At 22.0% G+C, this 14,914-nt stretch overlaps 1 protein-coding gene across 1 annotated transcript in view; it reads right to left on the bottom strand.

Annotated features, from left to right (window-relative positions):
• The window catches only part of LOC117182014 (26S proteasome regulatory subunit 6B-like), a 33,772-nt gene that overhangs the window by 12,044 nt on the left and 6,814 nt on the right, over window positions 1-14,914 (bottom strand). The window contains exons 4-5 of the mRNA XM_033375032.1: window positions 9,642-9,845; window positions 2,466-2,730 (exon numbers count right to left, since the gene is read on the bottom strand). Of these exons, the coding sequence (XP_033230923.1) occupies window positions 2,466-2,730; window positions 9,642-9,845 (469 nt within the window). The remainder of the gene's footprint in view (window positions 1-2,465; window positions 2,731-9,641; window positions 9,846-14,914) is intronic.

Raw genomic sequence — 14,914 nt, 5'->3', positions numbered from 1 at the left:
GAAACGTTTAAATATATTTTGAAATGAATTGCGTGTTTCCTACAATTTTTAGAAAATCATGTAAATTTAAAAAAATCCTTAAAATTTGAATTTATAAATAACAATAGAGAAACTTATTATTTGTAGAAAAAATTAGAGTAATTTTAAGAGATATTTAGAAGTTTTAAAAATATCAAAATTAAATTTAGAACTTAAAATGATTTCAAATCATGTACACGAAGTTTGTGAACCGAAAAAATCGGGCTATTCGTAACGAAATTTTCGTGCAAATACCCACAGCCGAATTTTAAACAAAATGCCGATTTTTTCAGAGTTCAACCAAAAAATTTAGAAACTTTTTAAGAATTGTGAAAGGCTTAAACAGAATAAATTTTTTTCTTAAGATTCCTAGGAAAATTGAAAATGATTTTTCATTTTGAAAAATTATTGTAACAGAAAATTTAAAAAGATTTTAGAAAATTTCCAAAATAATCAAAACAGAACCTGGAAGATGTTGAGGATTTTTGTTTTAATTTGCAGGATTTTCCAAATGTTGTAGGAAAAATTTGGTTAATTTTAAAATGTATTTAGAAGTTTTTATCTCTTGAAATTACTCAAATTTTCTTTGCAAATAATAAGTGTTCAATTGCTATTTATACGTCAAAATTTAACAATTTTACTGATAAATTAAACACTTTTTAAACAGAACAAGTCAAATTGTAACGCTAAAAGCTGAAAAGCTCTTCGAAAATCTACAGATTCAAAGCTTTCTACGTAAATAAATTTAATAAATTTATTTATTCAATTTAATATAAAAAATAATACAAAGAAAGACCTAAAACTTTGAATTAAAATATTTTATTGTATGAATCATTAAAATTGTTATTTAAAAATAAAATTATCAGAATAAATGGTATTATATTAATTTCAATTCGTATTAAGACTTTCGAATTCAAACAGTTACAATCTGAAAATTCTCAAATTTTGAACGGATTTAGAATAGTTTTGTCAAATCAATTATTGTTTAGTTTTTTATACTTTAATTATTTACTAAACTGTTCAAATCAAACTTGGGAAAATTTTTCTTCCAAAAATTCGTATTTTTATTTTTTATTGAGCAACAATTTCGAAAGAAAGCCGAGTCATAAATAAGTGTTTAATTTTTTTACAAAAATAAGTCGTTCATGTGAAATCTTTGGAAATAGTTTTGAATCTTTGTAAAATCTTTGAAATCATTGAAATCTTTGTGAATTAGTTGGAATTTTGTTCAATCCATGAAATATTTTGAAAGTTTAAAATTTTTGGTCAAATGTTCGAAATTTTTGAGAAATGTTCGAAATTTTTGTGAAATCTTCAAAATCTGATGTACATTCCTTTTTCAAATTTTTTTAAATCCTCGAAATCTTTATGAAATGTTCAAAATCTTTGGAAAATTTGTGTGAAAACTTTTTAATCTAGCGTGCAGGCCTATTTTTCATTTTTGAGATCCTTGAAATATTTGTGAATCTTTTATAAATCTTTTTTTTTGTATCTATTTCGTTAGAAACTTAACTTCTTCGTTAAAAAATTCACGTTTTTTAATTAAAAATGCAACTGTTTTGTAGAAAATTCATATTTTCGGATCAAAAATCAAACAATTCAGTAGAAAATTTAACTGTTTGGTTGAAAATTAATGTATTTTGTTAAAAATTCATTAATTTCTGTAGAAAATACAGTTTTTTCAGTTAAAAATATAACTGTACGGTTACGAATTAATCTGCTTTAGTTGAGGATTCAAGTAGTTTTTGTTGAAATATTCGAAACCTGGTGTACTGTACCCCTTTTCAAATCTTTGAAATCCTTTAAAACTTTAAAGTTTTTAAAATATAGTTGAAATTTTTGCGAAATATTTAAAATATGTTTAAATGTTTGAAATATTTTGAATGATTTAGAAATATTTTTTAGCCTTTTAAAATCTGGTCTACACTAAAAAAAAAAAAAAAACTGAGTATTCAACCCCTCGGAAAATCCGCTGTATGGCAAAAACTCATTATAATTCTGAAACTGAATTAACATCGAAATTTTCTACTAATAATTTTTATCAATATTAAACTCAAAAGATAAATCATATCTTGACAAATAAAAAAAGTTTGTTGTAGCAAGATTTTTTCTAAACGAAATATTTCTTTCATAATAGACTAAAAGATTAAAACTACTCTTCGAATTTCAATAAAATTACTGTTTTAAAAACAAAAAAAAAATCAAAATCAAGGGACTCGTGAAAAATTCAAAAATATTTCAAGGTTTTCAGGCTTAAGAAAAATGCAAAGAGAATTATATGTTTTTAAGCTTTTCAAGGACGTTCGACACCCTGATATTTTAGATCAACTTTTTTTTTTAATTATTATTTTTTTTTTAATTTGTCTCTTTGGCAAAAAAGCTGAAAATTGCTTCTAAAAGAACGAAAAAAAGTTATTTCGCTTTAAAAAAAAACTGTAATTTCTTACCTGTTTGTAGCCATGATGACTTTCACGTTTGTGGTTTGATCGAAGCCATCCATTTGATTCAGCAATTCGAGAAGAATACGCTGAACTTCTCGATCAGCTCCAGTTTGTGCATCAAAACGTTTTGTCGCGATCGCGTCAATCTCATCAACAAAAATAATAGCTGGTGAATTTTCCTTAGCTAAACGAAAGACATCTCTCACCATTCTGGGCCCTTCGCCCAAATATTTCTGAACAAATTCCGATCCCACGACGCGAATAAATGCAGCTGTAAATATTTAACGAGATTTTATAAAACATAAATCAAAGTGGTCAAAAAAAAAAAAAGGATTAGTATTAAAATAATTGAAGGTAATTGAAGGTGGCACAATTGCAGGGTGACCGTTTTAATCAAAGAAAAAAAATTCCCGGTAAAGCTAAAAAGTAAAAGTGCAAGTAATACAAAATAAATAACAAACTAAAACATTTAAAGCGGAACTCTTGAATTTTTAACTTTTAAAATTGAAGTTTAAAAGTTTTTAAATTAAAAAATTGTCAAATAAATTGTTCAGTAATTTAAACGTATAAACTACTAACACTTTTCAACTGAATAATTCCAAGTTTAATTAATTTAAATTGCGAAATTTTTAATTTTTAACATTCATAAATTATAGAGTTCAAAGATTTAGATTAAGTTTCAAAAATTTAAATCCAGGTTAACATTTTCAATACTCTGAATTAAAGAATGAATAAATAAACTTTAAAAACGGTCAAAATTATATTATTCAGTTATTTTGGGCCATTAAATATTATAAAATTAAAATTTTCAACTTGAAAGTTCTTAAATTAGAATTTAAATTATTTTCATTTTAAATAATTTAAGCATTCTTGAAAAACTTTAAAATTGTATTTCAAAATCTTGAGAAATCTATAAGTAGTTTTAAATTTTTTCAAATTTAGTTTTATTTTTGAAATTTGTTCAAAACTTCTCAATAACTTAGAAAATCTTCGGAATTAAAAAAAATATCCCTACATTTGGATTTATAAACAATAATTGAACACTTATTATTTTTAGAAATAATTAGAGTAATTTTAAGAGATATTTAGAAGTTTGAAAAAGATTAAAAATTAATTTAGAACTTGAAATGATTTCAAATAATTTTAACAAAGTGCGTTTACCGAAAAAATTTGGTTATACGTAACGAAATTTCGGTGCAAATACTCACAACCTAATTTAAAACAAAATGTAGATTTTTGCAGTTAACAAAAAATTTAAAGTCTTTTTAAGAATTGTGAAAGGCTCCAAACGAATAAAAACATTTTCTTAAAATTCCTAGGAAAATAAAAAATGACTCATTTTGAAAAAGTATTTTAACAGAACATTCAAAAAGATTTTAAAAGAATTCCAATATTATTAAAAACGACCCAGGAAGAATTTAAGGATTCTTTTTTTTAATTTTTAGGATTTCCTAAAAATTGTAAGAAAAATTTTATTCAGTTTAAAATATATTTAGAAGTTCTATATTTTTTTTCAAAAACTTCGTTCAAATTACTTGATATCATTTTAAGTTTTTAATTATTTTTGAATCTTTTTAAAACTTCTAAATATCTCTTACAATTACTCACATTTTTCTAAAAATAATACGTGTTCAATTATTATTTACGCATCAAAATTCAACAATTTTGCTTACAAATTAAACATTTTAATAAGTAGAAAAATAAAAATTGTAACGTTAAAATATTAAAATCTTTTAGAAATTTTAACAGTTCAAAGCTTTCTATGTCAACCATTTTAGCTTCAAATTGTTTACTTTTAAATATTTGTCTTCAATTTGGTCGTCTTAAATTATAAGTAAAATATTTCTAAATATTAAATAATTATCCTTTTTCTTAACCAAAATTTTTTTAATTAAATGGGTTAAAAATGGAATTTTTCAAATTATTTTTAAACTTTCAGTTAGAGGTAGACAATACTCCATTAAATTTAAAAGAAATAATTGTTCAAAACATCTATTATTATCTACAATAATATTCTCTTTGAGTAATGTTAGAAAGTTGCGCCTTTTTTCTGAAATTTTCAACTTTTTGTCCACTTTTCGCTTAGAGTGAGGTCATAATTAATGCAATTAAAATAAATAGTTATGTATTTTGTTGAAAATTCGTTCTTTCTGGTAAAAAATTAATCTTCTTGGTTGAAAAATTTAACTATTTGGTAGAAAATATATTTATTTTGTTAATAATTCGTCTTTTTTGTTATATTCAACTATTTTTTATTCAAAATTAAAATCTTTTCTAGTTGAAATATCAACTAATACATTTTGTCGGAGAATTAGTATTTTTAGGTTTTAAAATAACCTATTTCGTAGATAATTCGTTTACTTTTTATTGAAAATTAATTGTTTATAATAGAAATTTAACTGTTTCATTTTTGGTTACAAAATTTATCTTGTAAGTTTAAAAATTAATTTGTTTGGTTGAAAATTCATGTAATTTGTTGAAAAATGATCTTTTTTTCGTAGATAATTAATACTCTTAGCCGAAAATTTACATCTTTGGTTGAAAATTCAACTACATGGTAGAAAAAAAATATTTTTTTTTCTTGACAATTCATCTTTTCTGCTAGAAAATCAATTTTTTTCTTTAGAAATTAATTTTTTTAGCTGAAGTTTCAAGTATTTGGTTGAAATTTCATCTTTGTTGGTTAAATCCAACTGTTTTTTTATTTTAGGGTAATTTTTTTCTTGAAATATAAACTATTACATACTTTGTTGAAAGATTTAGGTTACAAATTTAATTTCTTCATTGAAAGTTGAACTACTTTGTTAAAAGTTCATTTTTTTATTGAAGATTTATAATTTTATTTGAAAATTAGTTTTTTGTAGTTGTTGGAAATAATTTTTTAACTAAAAATTAAGCTATTTTGTTGAAAATTCATCCGTTCGATAGAAAATATGTCTTTTTGGATTGGAAATTTAATATTTTTTGTATAAAATTCAACTATTTGGAAAAAATTAAATTATTTGGTAGAAAATGTGTATTTTCCGGTAACAAAATTCAACAATTTAGTAGAAAATCTTTGCATTTTGTTGAAAATTGTTCTTTTTTATTAGAACATCAATCGGTTTCGGTTGAAAATACAAGTATTTGATAGAAAATTTAACTATTTGGTTGAAAATTTATGTATTTTTTTGAAAATTCTTCTTTTTTGGTCAAATATCTATTTTTAGTTCAAAATACAGCTAATTGTAAATTGCTTAATTTTTATTTTTAAAAAATTTAAATTTTTAACCAAATACTTTAATTTTCAACAAAAATGTTAATTTTATCTTTAATTTAAATTTTAAACCAAATTGTTAAATTTTTAAGCTAAATAAAAAACTTCCTACAGAATAGTTGAATTTTCAATCCAAAAATATGAACTTTTAATCAAAATGGTGAAACTTCAATACATTTTTTTAAAAAGTAGTTTAGCTGCGAACCAAGCAGTTGATTTTTTAAACAAAAAAAAAGAATTTTAAACAAAACAATTGAAAATTCATCTCAAAAGATTATCTTTAATCCAATAACACAAGCTGAATAAAAATCACGAATTTTCAACAAAATTTAACAATTTTCATCTTTTTTTAACAGTAGAGAATATCAGATGGATTTTCGAGTAAACTGGTATGAATAAATTTAAGAAATTAATTTCAGAATTCGCTTGAATTCCTCTTTAAGTTACAACATTCAAATCTATCTAATAAAACTGGCTTTTATGCAAAATCTTCGAATTTTTAATATTTTTAATTATTTAAATTAAAAAACTAGATTAAATTAAGTTAAATTAAATTAATTAAATTCCCAAACATTTTTTACGGCAATGAAATTTAAATAAAATAATAAACAATAAACAAAAAATTAAAGCATCCAAATGGGAACCCTGGAATTCCAAATTTTTAAAATTAAATTTTATACATTTTTCAATTAAAAATTGTGTATTCAAATGCTCAAAAATTTACACGTACCAAATGGAAGGCAGTAACACTTTTCAATTAAACAATTTTAAATTAAATGCAAATAAACTGATTAAGTTCCAAAAATATAAATCCACGTTTAAATTTTTAATAGTCTAAATTAAAGAATCAACCAATGAACTTTAAAAAATTTTTAAATTATAATAATTTAAGTAATTTTACGCTAGGCACATTAAAAATTGAAAAATAATTTTTTTAACTTAACATTTCTGTAATTAGAAGTTAAATGATTTTTATTTTAAATAATCTCGGCATCCTTCAAAAGCTACAAAATTTTATTTAAAAATATTGAGAAATCTAAAAGTGTTTTAAAATGTTTCCAAATTCAAATTAATTAAAATTTTTTTCAGAACTTTTAAATATATTTAAAAATAAATTGAATTTTTTCTATAATTTTTAGAAAATCCTGCAATTTTAGAAAAAAAATTTAATTGGAATTTATAAATAACAATAGAACACTTATTATTTGTAAAAATATCAGAATAATTTTAAGAGATATTTAGAAGCTTTAAAAAGATTCGAATTAAATTTAGAACTTGAAATAATTTGAAATACTTACAGCCGAATTTAAAATAAAATTTAGATTTTTGCAGATTTCAAACAGAAAATTTATAATTTTTTTAAGAATTGTGAAAGAATAAAAAATTTCTTAAGATTCTTAGGAAAACTGAAAATGATTTTTCACTGAAAATTTATTGTAACAGAAAGTTTAAGAAGATTTTAAGAGATTTTGTCTACAAATAATAAGTGTTCAATTGTTATATATACGTCAAAATTTACCAATTTCACTTATAAATTAAACACTTTTTAAATAGAACAATTAAAATTGTAACGCCAAAAGATTATAAGTTCTTCGAAAATCTAAAGATTCAAAGATTTCTATATAAAACAATTAAGTTACAAATTGCTTTCCTTTAAATATTTGGTTTCAATTATGCGTCTTAAATTAACAGTAAAATATTGCTAAATATTAAATATTTATTCTCTTTCTACATTAAGAAATTTCAAATTAAATGGAATGAAAATTAAATAATTTAGACTCGAAATATTTTTAATTTAATAAAAATTTAATAAAAATAAAATTTTTTAATAGCTGAAAATATTAATGAAATTATTTATTAAATTTAATATAAAAAATAATATAAAGGAATACCTGAAACTCTGAAAATAAATATATATTATTGATAAATCATGAAAAATTGTATTTAAAAATAAAATTATCGGAATAAATAATGGATTAATTTTTATTTTTATCAAGACTTTCGGATTGAAACAGTTACAATCTGGAAATTCTTAAATTTTGAACAGATCTAGAATTGTTTAGTCAAATCAATTATTGTTCAGATTTCAATACTTAGAATACAGATCCATTTTTAAAATTATTTATTTATATTTACAGTTAATACAATAAAACTACTTTTATCAAAAATTGTCAACTTAAAATGTTTTTAATTTTTAATTGTTTAAATCCTCAAAACTGCACTTTAATTATTTTTAAAAAACTGTTAAAATTGAACTTGGGCAGATTTTTCTTCTGAAAATTCTTAAAATTTCCTGTTTTTAAGAAGAAAATCTTCGATTTTAAAAACTTCTAATTTATAATTTTTTTAAACTTTTAAAACTGCATTTCAAAATTCTTTAAATTAAAATATATGCTTAAAAATTAAAAATGTAGATGGAAAATTTTTAATGTGAAAGATTTTCGTATTAAGCAGTCTAAACTAAATGATAGAATAATTTATAAAAATCACAATTTAGGAAATTATTTAAAAACGGTTGAAATAAAAGTTGGACGAAATTTTTATTCTAAAAATTGTGTAAAATTCTCGGTCAAAAATAAAATTCACTGTCATTTCCCAGGTTTCCCCGGTCCCATAAAATTCTTTTAAATTATAAGTTAAATTATTTTCATTTTAAATATAAACATTCTTAAAAAGTTTCAAAATTTTATTTCAAAATTTTGAGAAGTCTAGAAGTTGTTTTAAATTTATATAAATTTAAAATAATTTTTGAAATTTTTTAGAACTTCTAAATGTCTTTTGAAATAAATAAAATTTTTCCTACAATTTTTATAAAATCCTGCAAATTTAAAAACAATTTCTTAAAATCTTTCAGATTCTTTTTTAACAATTTTAGAAATTTTATTAAATCATTTGAATATTCTTTTTTAAAAAAATATCCAAAATGAAAAATTATTTTCAAATTTTCTAAGAATATGTTGTTATTCTTTTAAAGCCGTTCACAATTTTTAAAAGCTTCTACATTTTTTTTAATCGGCAAAAATCTACATTTTGTTTTAAATTAAATCATTTTAAGTTCAAAATTAATTTTGAAACTTTTCCAAACTTCTAAATACCTCTTAAAATTACTGAAATTCTTTCTGCATATAATAAGTGTTCAATTATTATTTAACAAAATAACTTACAAATTAAACATTTTTTAAATAGAACAGTTAAAATTGTAACGTTAAAAGTTTAAAAGCTCACCGGAATTCTAGAGATTCAAAGCTTTCTATGTAAAAAAAATTAAGTTTCAAATTTTTTACTTTTAAATATTTGGTTTTAATTTACTGGCCTTAAATTAACAGTAAAATATTTTCTAACTATTCAATAACCATTCTTTTTCTCAATTAAAATAAAATGAAATTGAAAGGACTAAAATTGAATATTTTAGACTGAAACAATATTTTATAAAAAAATACATTATTATGAATTTATTTTAAAAATTAAAAATAATTTATAAATTTTTAATGAGGAGTTAAAATTATTTAAATGACAGATTTTTTTCAAATAAATTATTGTTCCCTTTTAATACTTATAGTACAGATTTATTTTAAAAATAATTTATTTGTATTTAAAGTTGACAAAATAAAAGTTTCAAAAGTTTTTAACTTCAAATGTTTTTAATTTTTAATTATTTAAGTATTCAAGACTGCATATTAAAATTCTTTAAATTAAAAATGAAAACTTAAAATATACGATTTTTAAAGTAGAAGATTTTCGGATTACGATTGGTAAACTAAATAATGCCATAATTGAAAAGGATGAAAATTCAATTCATGATTTAAAGAGCTGTTGAATTCAAACTTGGAAAGAACTTTTTTTTTTTCCTAAAAATTTGTAAACTTCCTGGTCCAAAAATCAATTCACTGTCATTTCCCGGTCCAGCAGCCACCCTAAAAATGTACCTGTAGTGTGCGCAGCAACGGCTTTAGCCAGCATAGTTTTTCCACATCCTGGAGGTCCGTACATCAAAACACCTCTGGGCGGATCGATACCGATCTGCTTGTACAATTCAAAATGCGTGAGTGGCAATTCCACAGCCTCCCTAATTTCTTGCTTCTGCATATCCATTCCTCCAATGTCGCTGTAGGCAATGTCTGGCTTCTCATCTGCAAATAAGAACGTAAATTCATAGCTTTGGAATATTAGATATTCAAAATTAAATTCAGTAGTTCGTTCTGAACATCCTTCAACACAAACGAGCAAAAAATTGCACGATAAATGAATTTTTAGACAAATACATAAATTTTTCACTAGAAAATATCGATTTTCAACAAAACAAAAAAATGGAATAGTGAAATTTTCAACTTTTGAATCTTCGACTGGAATTGTTGAATTCTGAACCAAAAATATGCGTTTTCAACTACAAAACAATGAATCTTCAACCGAAATGTAGTGGACTGTTCCACTAAAAAAATTAATTTTTAGTGAAAAAAATTAATTTTTAACCAAACTTAACTAATTCAATTAAATTTTTTTTTAATTAATATTCAACCAAACAGATAAATTTCAAAATAAGTCTGTGGAATATTCAATTTGAATATGTTAAATTTTCAGTTAAAAAAATGACTTTCTGCAAAAAAACTAATTTAAAAATAATAATTCCATTTTAAACTAAAATGATGAATCTTTAACTAGACAAATTGAATTTTTGACTTAAAGGACGAAATGTTAACCATCAAGGTTAATTTCTAAAAAAAAGACTTTTCAACTGAAAAATATCGTTTTTAACAAAAAATTGAATAATTACATTTTTAGTCGAAAATAAATGTTTAACCAAAGAGATAAATTTTGAACTAAAATTATGGAATATTTAACTGGAATAATAGTTACATTTTCAGTTAAAAAATTCCTTTTTATTCAAAGAAAAAAACAAGTTTTTAATCAAATAGTTCACTTGTTAAACCAAAAAATGATTTTTGATTGAAATTATGAATCCTCAACCAAAAAAAAGGTACATATTAACAAAAGAGTTTAACTTGCAACCAAGCAATTTTATTTTTAAACAAAAAGAAGAATTTTCAAATAAAAATTATAAAGATTTAACTGAAATACTGTTATTTTTAACAGAAAAGAAGGATTTTTAAAAAAGGCTATGAAAAATATATTTTTAATTAAAAGTTCAACAGTTAAATTTTCAAAAAATTGATAAATTCTTGACTCAAATGATGAATCTTCAACTGGAATAGTTGCCATTTTTAGCAAAAAGATTAATTGTAAATCATAAAGATCAATTTTATACAAAAAAACGAATTTTCCACAAAGTACATAAACTTTCAAACAAATAGTTTAATTTTTAAATAAAAAATACCAATTTTCAATAAAAAAGGTGAATTTTCATCAAAAAAAAATATACATTTTCAAAAAAAAAAATAGAACGTTTAAATTTTCCTTTTAAATATGTATCATTCGTAACCAAAATAAAAACGGATTTTCTGCAAAGTAGTTCAATTTTCGACTGGAATAGATCAATTTTTAATCAAAAAATGGATTCTCAACAATGTAGTAACATTTTCAAACCGAGATGAATTATTAATTAAAATTATGAATTTTCAACAAAAAAAATTAATTTTTAGCATTGAGTAAATTGAGTAACTTTAATTATTTAAATATATTAAAAATTCCTCAGACTAATTTAAAATGACCTCAATTATTTAAAATCCGTTGAAATCCCTGAAAACATTTTAAAGCTCTTGAAAATTTCTTGAAATTTTTGGTAAATATCTCAAAATCTTTAAAATAATCTGAAATCCCTTCAAATTATTGAAATCGATTAAAGATTTTTAAATATTTTTTAAATACCCCTAAATATTTTAAATAATTTGAAATCTCTTAAAACCTTTAAAGGTAGTTTTCGTGCTAAAAGTCAGATACCTGAAAAAATCGTTTTTCTACGATTTTAATAATCAAAATATTATAACTGATGTCATTTCAAATAAAAAACATTTTTTATAAAAAATGTTAAAATTCTTTTAAAAAAACATTAATTTTGAACACGCTTTTTGCAATTGAATTTTTTCAATTCAAGAAAACATTTTCTACATCTCTACTGTTTCCACTTTTTAAAATAACTAAATAATCTTGGAATCTAATGATTAGTTTAAAAAATGTTTTCTTAAAAAAAAAAAGGTTTTAACGATTTATAGCCACAGAAGAAGCCATATAAAAATTTACTTTCAAAATTGGAAACATCAGAGTTGTAAAGAACGTTTTCCCGGAAAAAAAGAATTCATTTATTAAAATGCAATAATTTTTCAAAAATTGGTAAGAAGCGGCGGTCAGAAAAAATTCGGTTGCAAAAAACATGGTTAAAAACAATGTGTTTCTATTGGTGAATTTTAACATTTTTCATAAAAAAAATAATGTTTTTCATTTGGAATTCATCAGTTACAATATTTTGATTCCAAAAATCATAGAAAAACTTTTTTTTATATATCTGACTTTTGTCACAACTACCATAAAGCCCTTGAAACTTTTATGAAATTAAAAAAATACTATAAAATCTTTTAAAATGATAGAAATCTATTAAAAATTCCTTGGAATAATAAAAAATTTCCTCAAATATTTCAAATACTTTGAAATCCCTTGAAAATTTGCTAAGCTTTTGAAAATTTCTTGGAATTGTTTTAAATACAATAAAATATTTTAAATACTGTGAAATCCCTTAAAATTCTTTAAATCTATCGAAAATTCTGTGGAATATTTTTAAATATCCTAAAATATTTCAAATCCGATAAAACCCCTTGAAACCTTTTAAGGCTCATAAAAATTATTTGAAATTTCTTTTAATATTCTAGAGTTTGTTTAATCCTTTAAAATTATTGAAAACTATTTAAAATTTCTTGGAATTTTCAAAAATAACATAAAATCTTTTAAATCCTTCGAAATTTATCAAAATTCCTTGATATATTTTAAAATGTTCTAAGGTATTCAACACTATTCGTAATCTCTCGAAATTTTTTAAACCAACTAAACATTCCTTAGAATTTTTTGAATTCCCTAAAATCTTGAAAGTCCTTTAAAATCTTTTTAAACTATTAAAATCTATTTTTAAAAATACGATCAAATCTTTTCAAATTATTGAAATCTTAAAAATTCCTTGGAATCTTTTAAAATTCCCTAAAATATTTCAAATCTTTTGAAATCCCTTGAAAAATTTTAAAGCACTTAAAAATTCCTTCGAATATTTCTAAACATTCTTTTTGAATTCTTTAAAATTCCTTAGCATATTTGAAAATTCCCTCAAATATTTGAAATACTTTGAAACTATTTAATGCACTTGGTATTTTTTTATTTGAATTTTAAAAAAATACTATAAAAATCTTTAAAATCCTATAAAATCCCATAAAATTATTGAAATTTATTCAAAATGCCTTGGAATCCATTAAAACGCCATGAAATAATTCAAATACTTTGAAACTTTTTAACTGCTCTTGAAATTTAATTGGCATTTTTAAAAATACTATACAATTTTTAAAATTCTTTAACATCCTTTCAAATGATGAAAATTTATTTACAATTCCTTGGAATCCTTTAAAATGCCCTAAAATATTTAAAATCCTTTGAACTCCTTTTACATAATTGAAATCTATTAAAAATTCCTTAGAATTTTTTAAAATACCCTAAAATATGTCCAATCATTCGAAATCCCATTAAATTTGATTGAAATCTATTTAAAATTCCTTTCAATCATTTAAAATGCCCTAAAATATTTCATATCTTTTGACAAATCTTTAAAATCCCTTCAAATTATTCAAATCTCTTAAAAATTCTTTAAAATATTTAAAATACCCTACAATATTCCACACCTTTTGAAAATTCTTTAAAATCCTTTAAAATCCCCTCAAATTATTGAAAATTCCTTGGAATTTTTCTGAATACCCTAAAATATTTAAAATACTTTGAAATCCCTTCGGGTTATTGAAATCTACTAAAAATTCCGTACAATATTAAAATGCTCTAAAATATTTCATATCCTTTGATTTTGAAATGTCATAAAAATTCCTTGGAATGTTTGATAATGTCCGAAAATATTTCAAATACTTTGAAACTATTTAATTCTCTTGACACCTTTTTTTATTTTAATTAAAAAAAATACTATAAAATCTTTAAAATCCTTTTACATTATTGAAATCTATTGAAAATGCTTTGGGGTCTTTTAAAATGCACTAAAATATTTGATATCCTTTGACAACTCTTTAAAATACTTTGAAATCCCTTCAAATTATTGAAAGCTCTTGAAAATTTCTTGGAATTTTTCTAAATACCCTAAAATCCTTCGAAATCCCATTTAATTTTATTGAAATCTATTTAAAATTCCTTACAATCTTTTTAAATGCCCTAAAATAATTCAAACACCTTGAAACTTTTTCATGCTCTTGAAATTTCATTGGATTTTTAAAAAATACTATACAATTTTTAAAATTCCTTGAAATCGTTTCAAATTATGAAAATCTATTTTAAATTCCTTGGGATACTTTAAAATGCCCTGAAATATTTCAAATCCTTTGAAATCGCTTGAAACTTTTAAAAGCTACTTAAAATTCCTTAGAATTGTTTGAATACCCTAATATCTGTAAAGTCCTTTGAAATCTATTCAAATGATTGAAATCTATTAAAACTTCCTTGGAATATTTGAAAATATCCTGAAATATTTCAAATATTTTGAAACTATTTAATGCTCTCGACATCTTTTTTTTTTTTTAATTTGAATTAAGAAAAATACTATAAAATCCTTCAAATCCTTTCAACTCCTTGGAATTTTTCTAAATGCCCTAAAATCTATGCAATCTTTCGAAATTCCATTAAAATTTATTGAAATCTATTAAAAACTCCTTACAATTTTTTAAAATACCCAAAAATATTTAATTTCCTTTGCCAAAACCTTAATATCCTTTGAATTCCCTTTAAAGTACTGAAAGCTCTTGAAAATTCCTTGGAATTTTTCTAAATACCCTAAAATATTTAAAATCCTTTGAAATCCCTTCGAGTTATTAAAATCAATTAAAAATTCATTACAATCTTTTAAAATGCCCTAAAATATTTGATATCCTTTGAAAAATCTTTAAATTTTCGTTGAAATCCCTTCAAATTATTGAAAGCTCTTGAAAATTCCTTGGAAATTTTCTAAATACCCTAAAATATTTAAAATCCTTTGAAACCCCTTCGATTGATTGAA

This window comes from Belonocnema kinseyi, chromosome 10, assembly GCF_010883055.1.
Source record: "Belonocnema kinseyi isolate 2016_QV_RU_SX_M_011 chromosome 10, B_treatae_v1, whole genome shotgun sequence".
Classification (NCBI taxonomy): domain Eukaryota; kingdom Metazoa; phylum Arthropoda; class Insecta; order Hymenoptera; family Cynipidae; genus Belonocnema; species Belonocnema kinseyi.
Note: the sequence above shows the minus strand (reverse complement) of the source record. Positions and strands in the feature narration are given on the sequence as shown.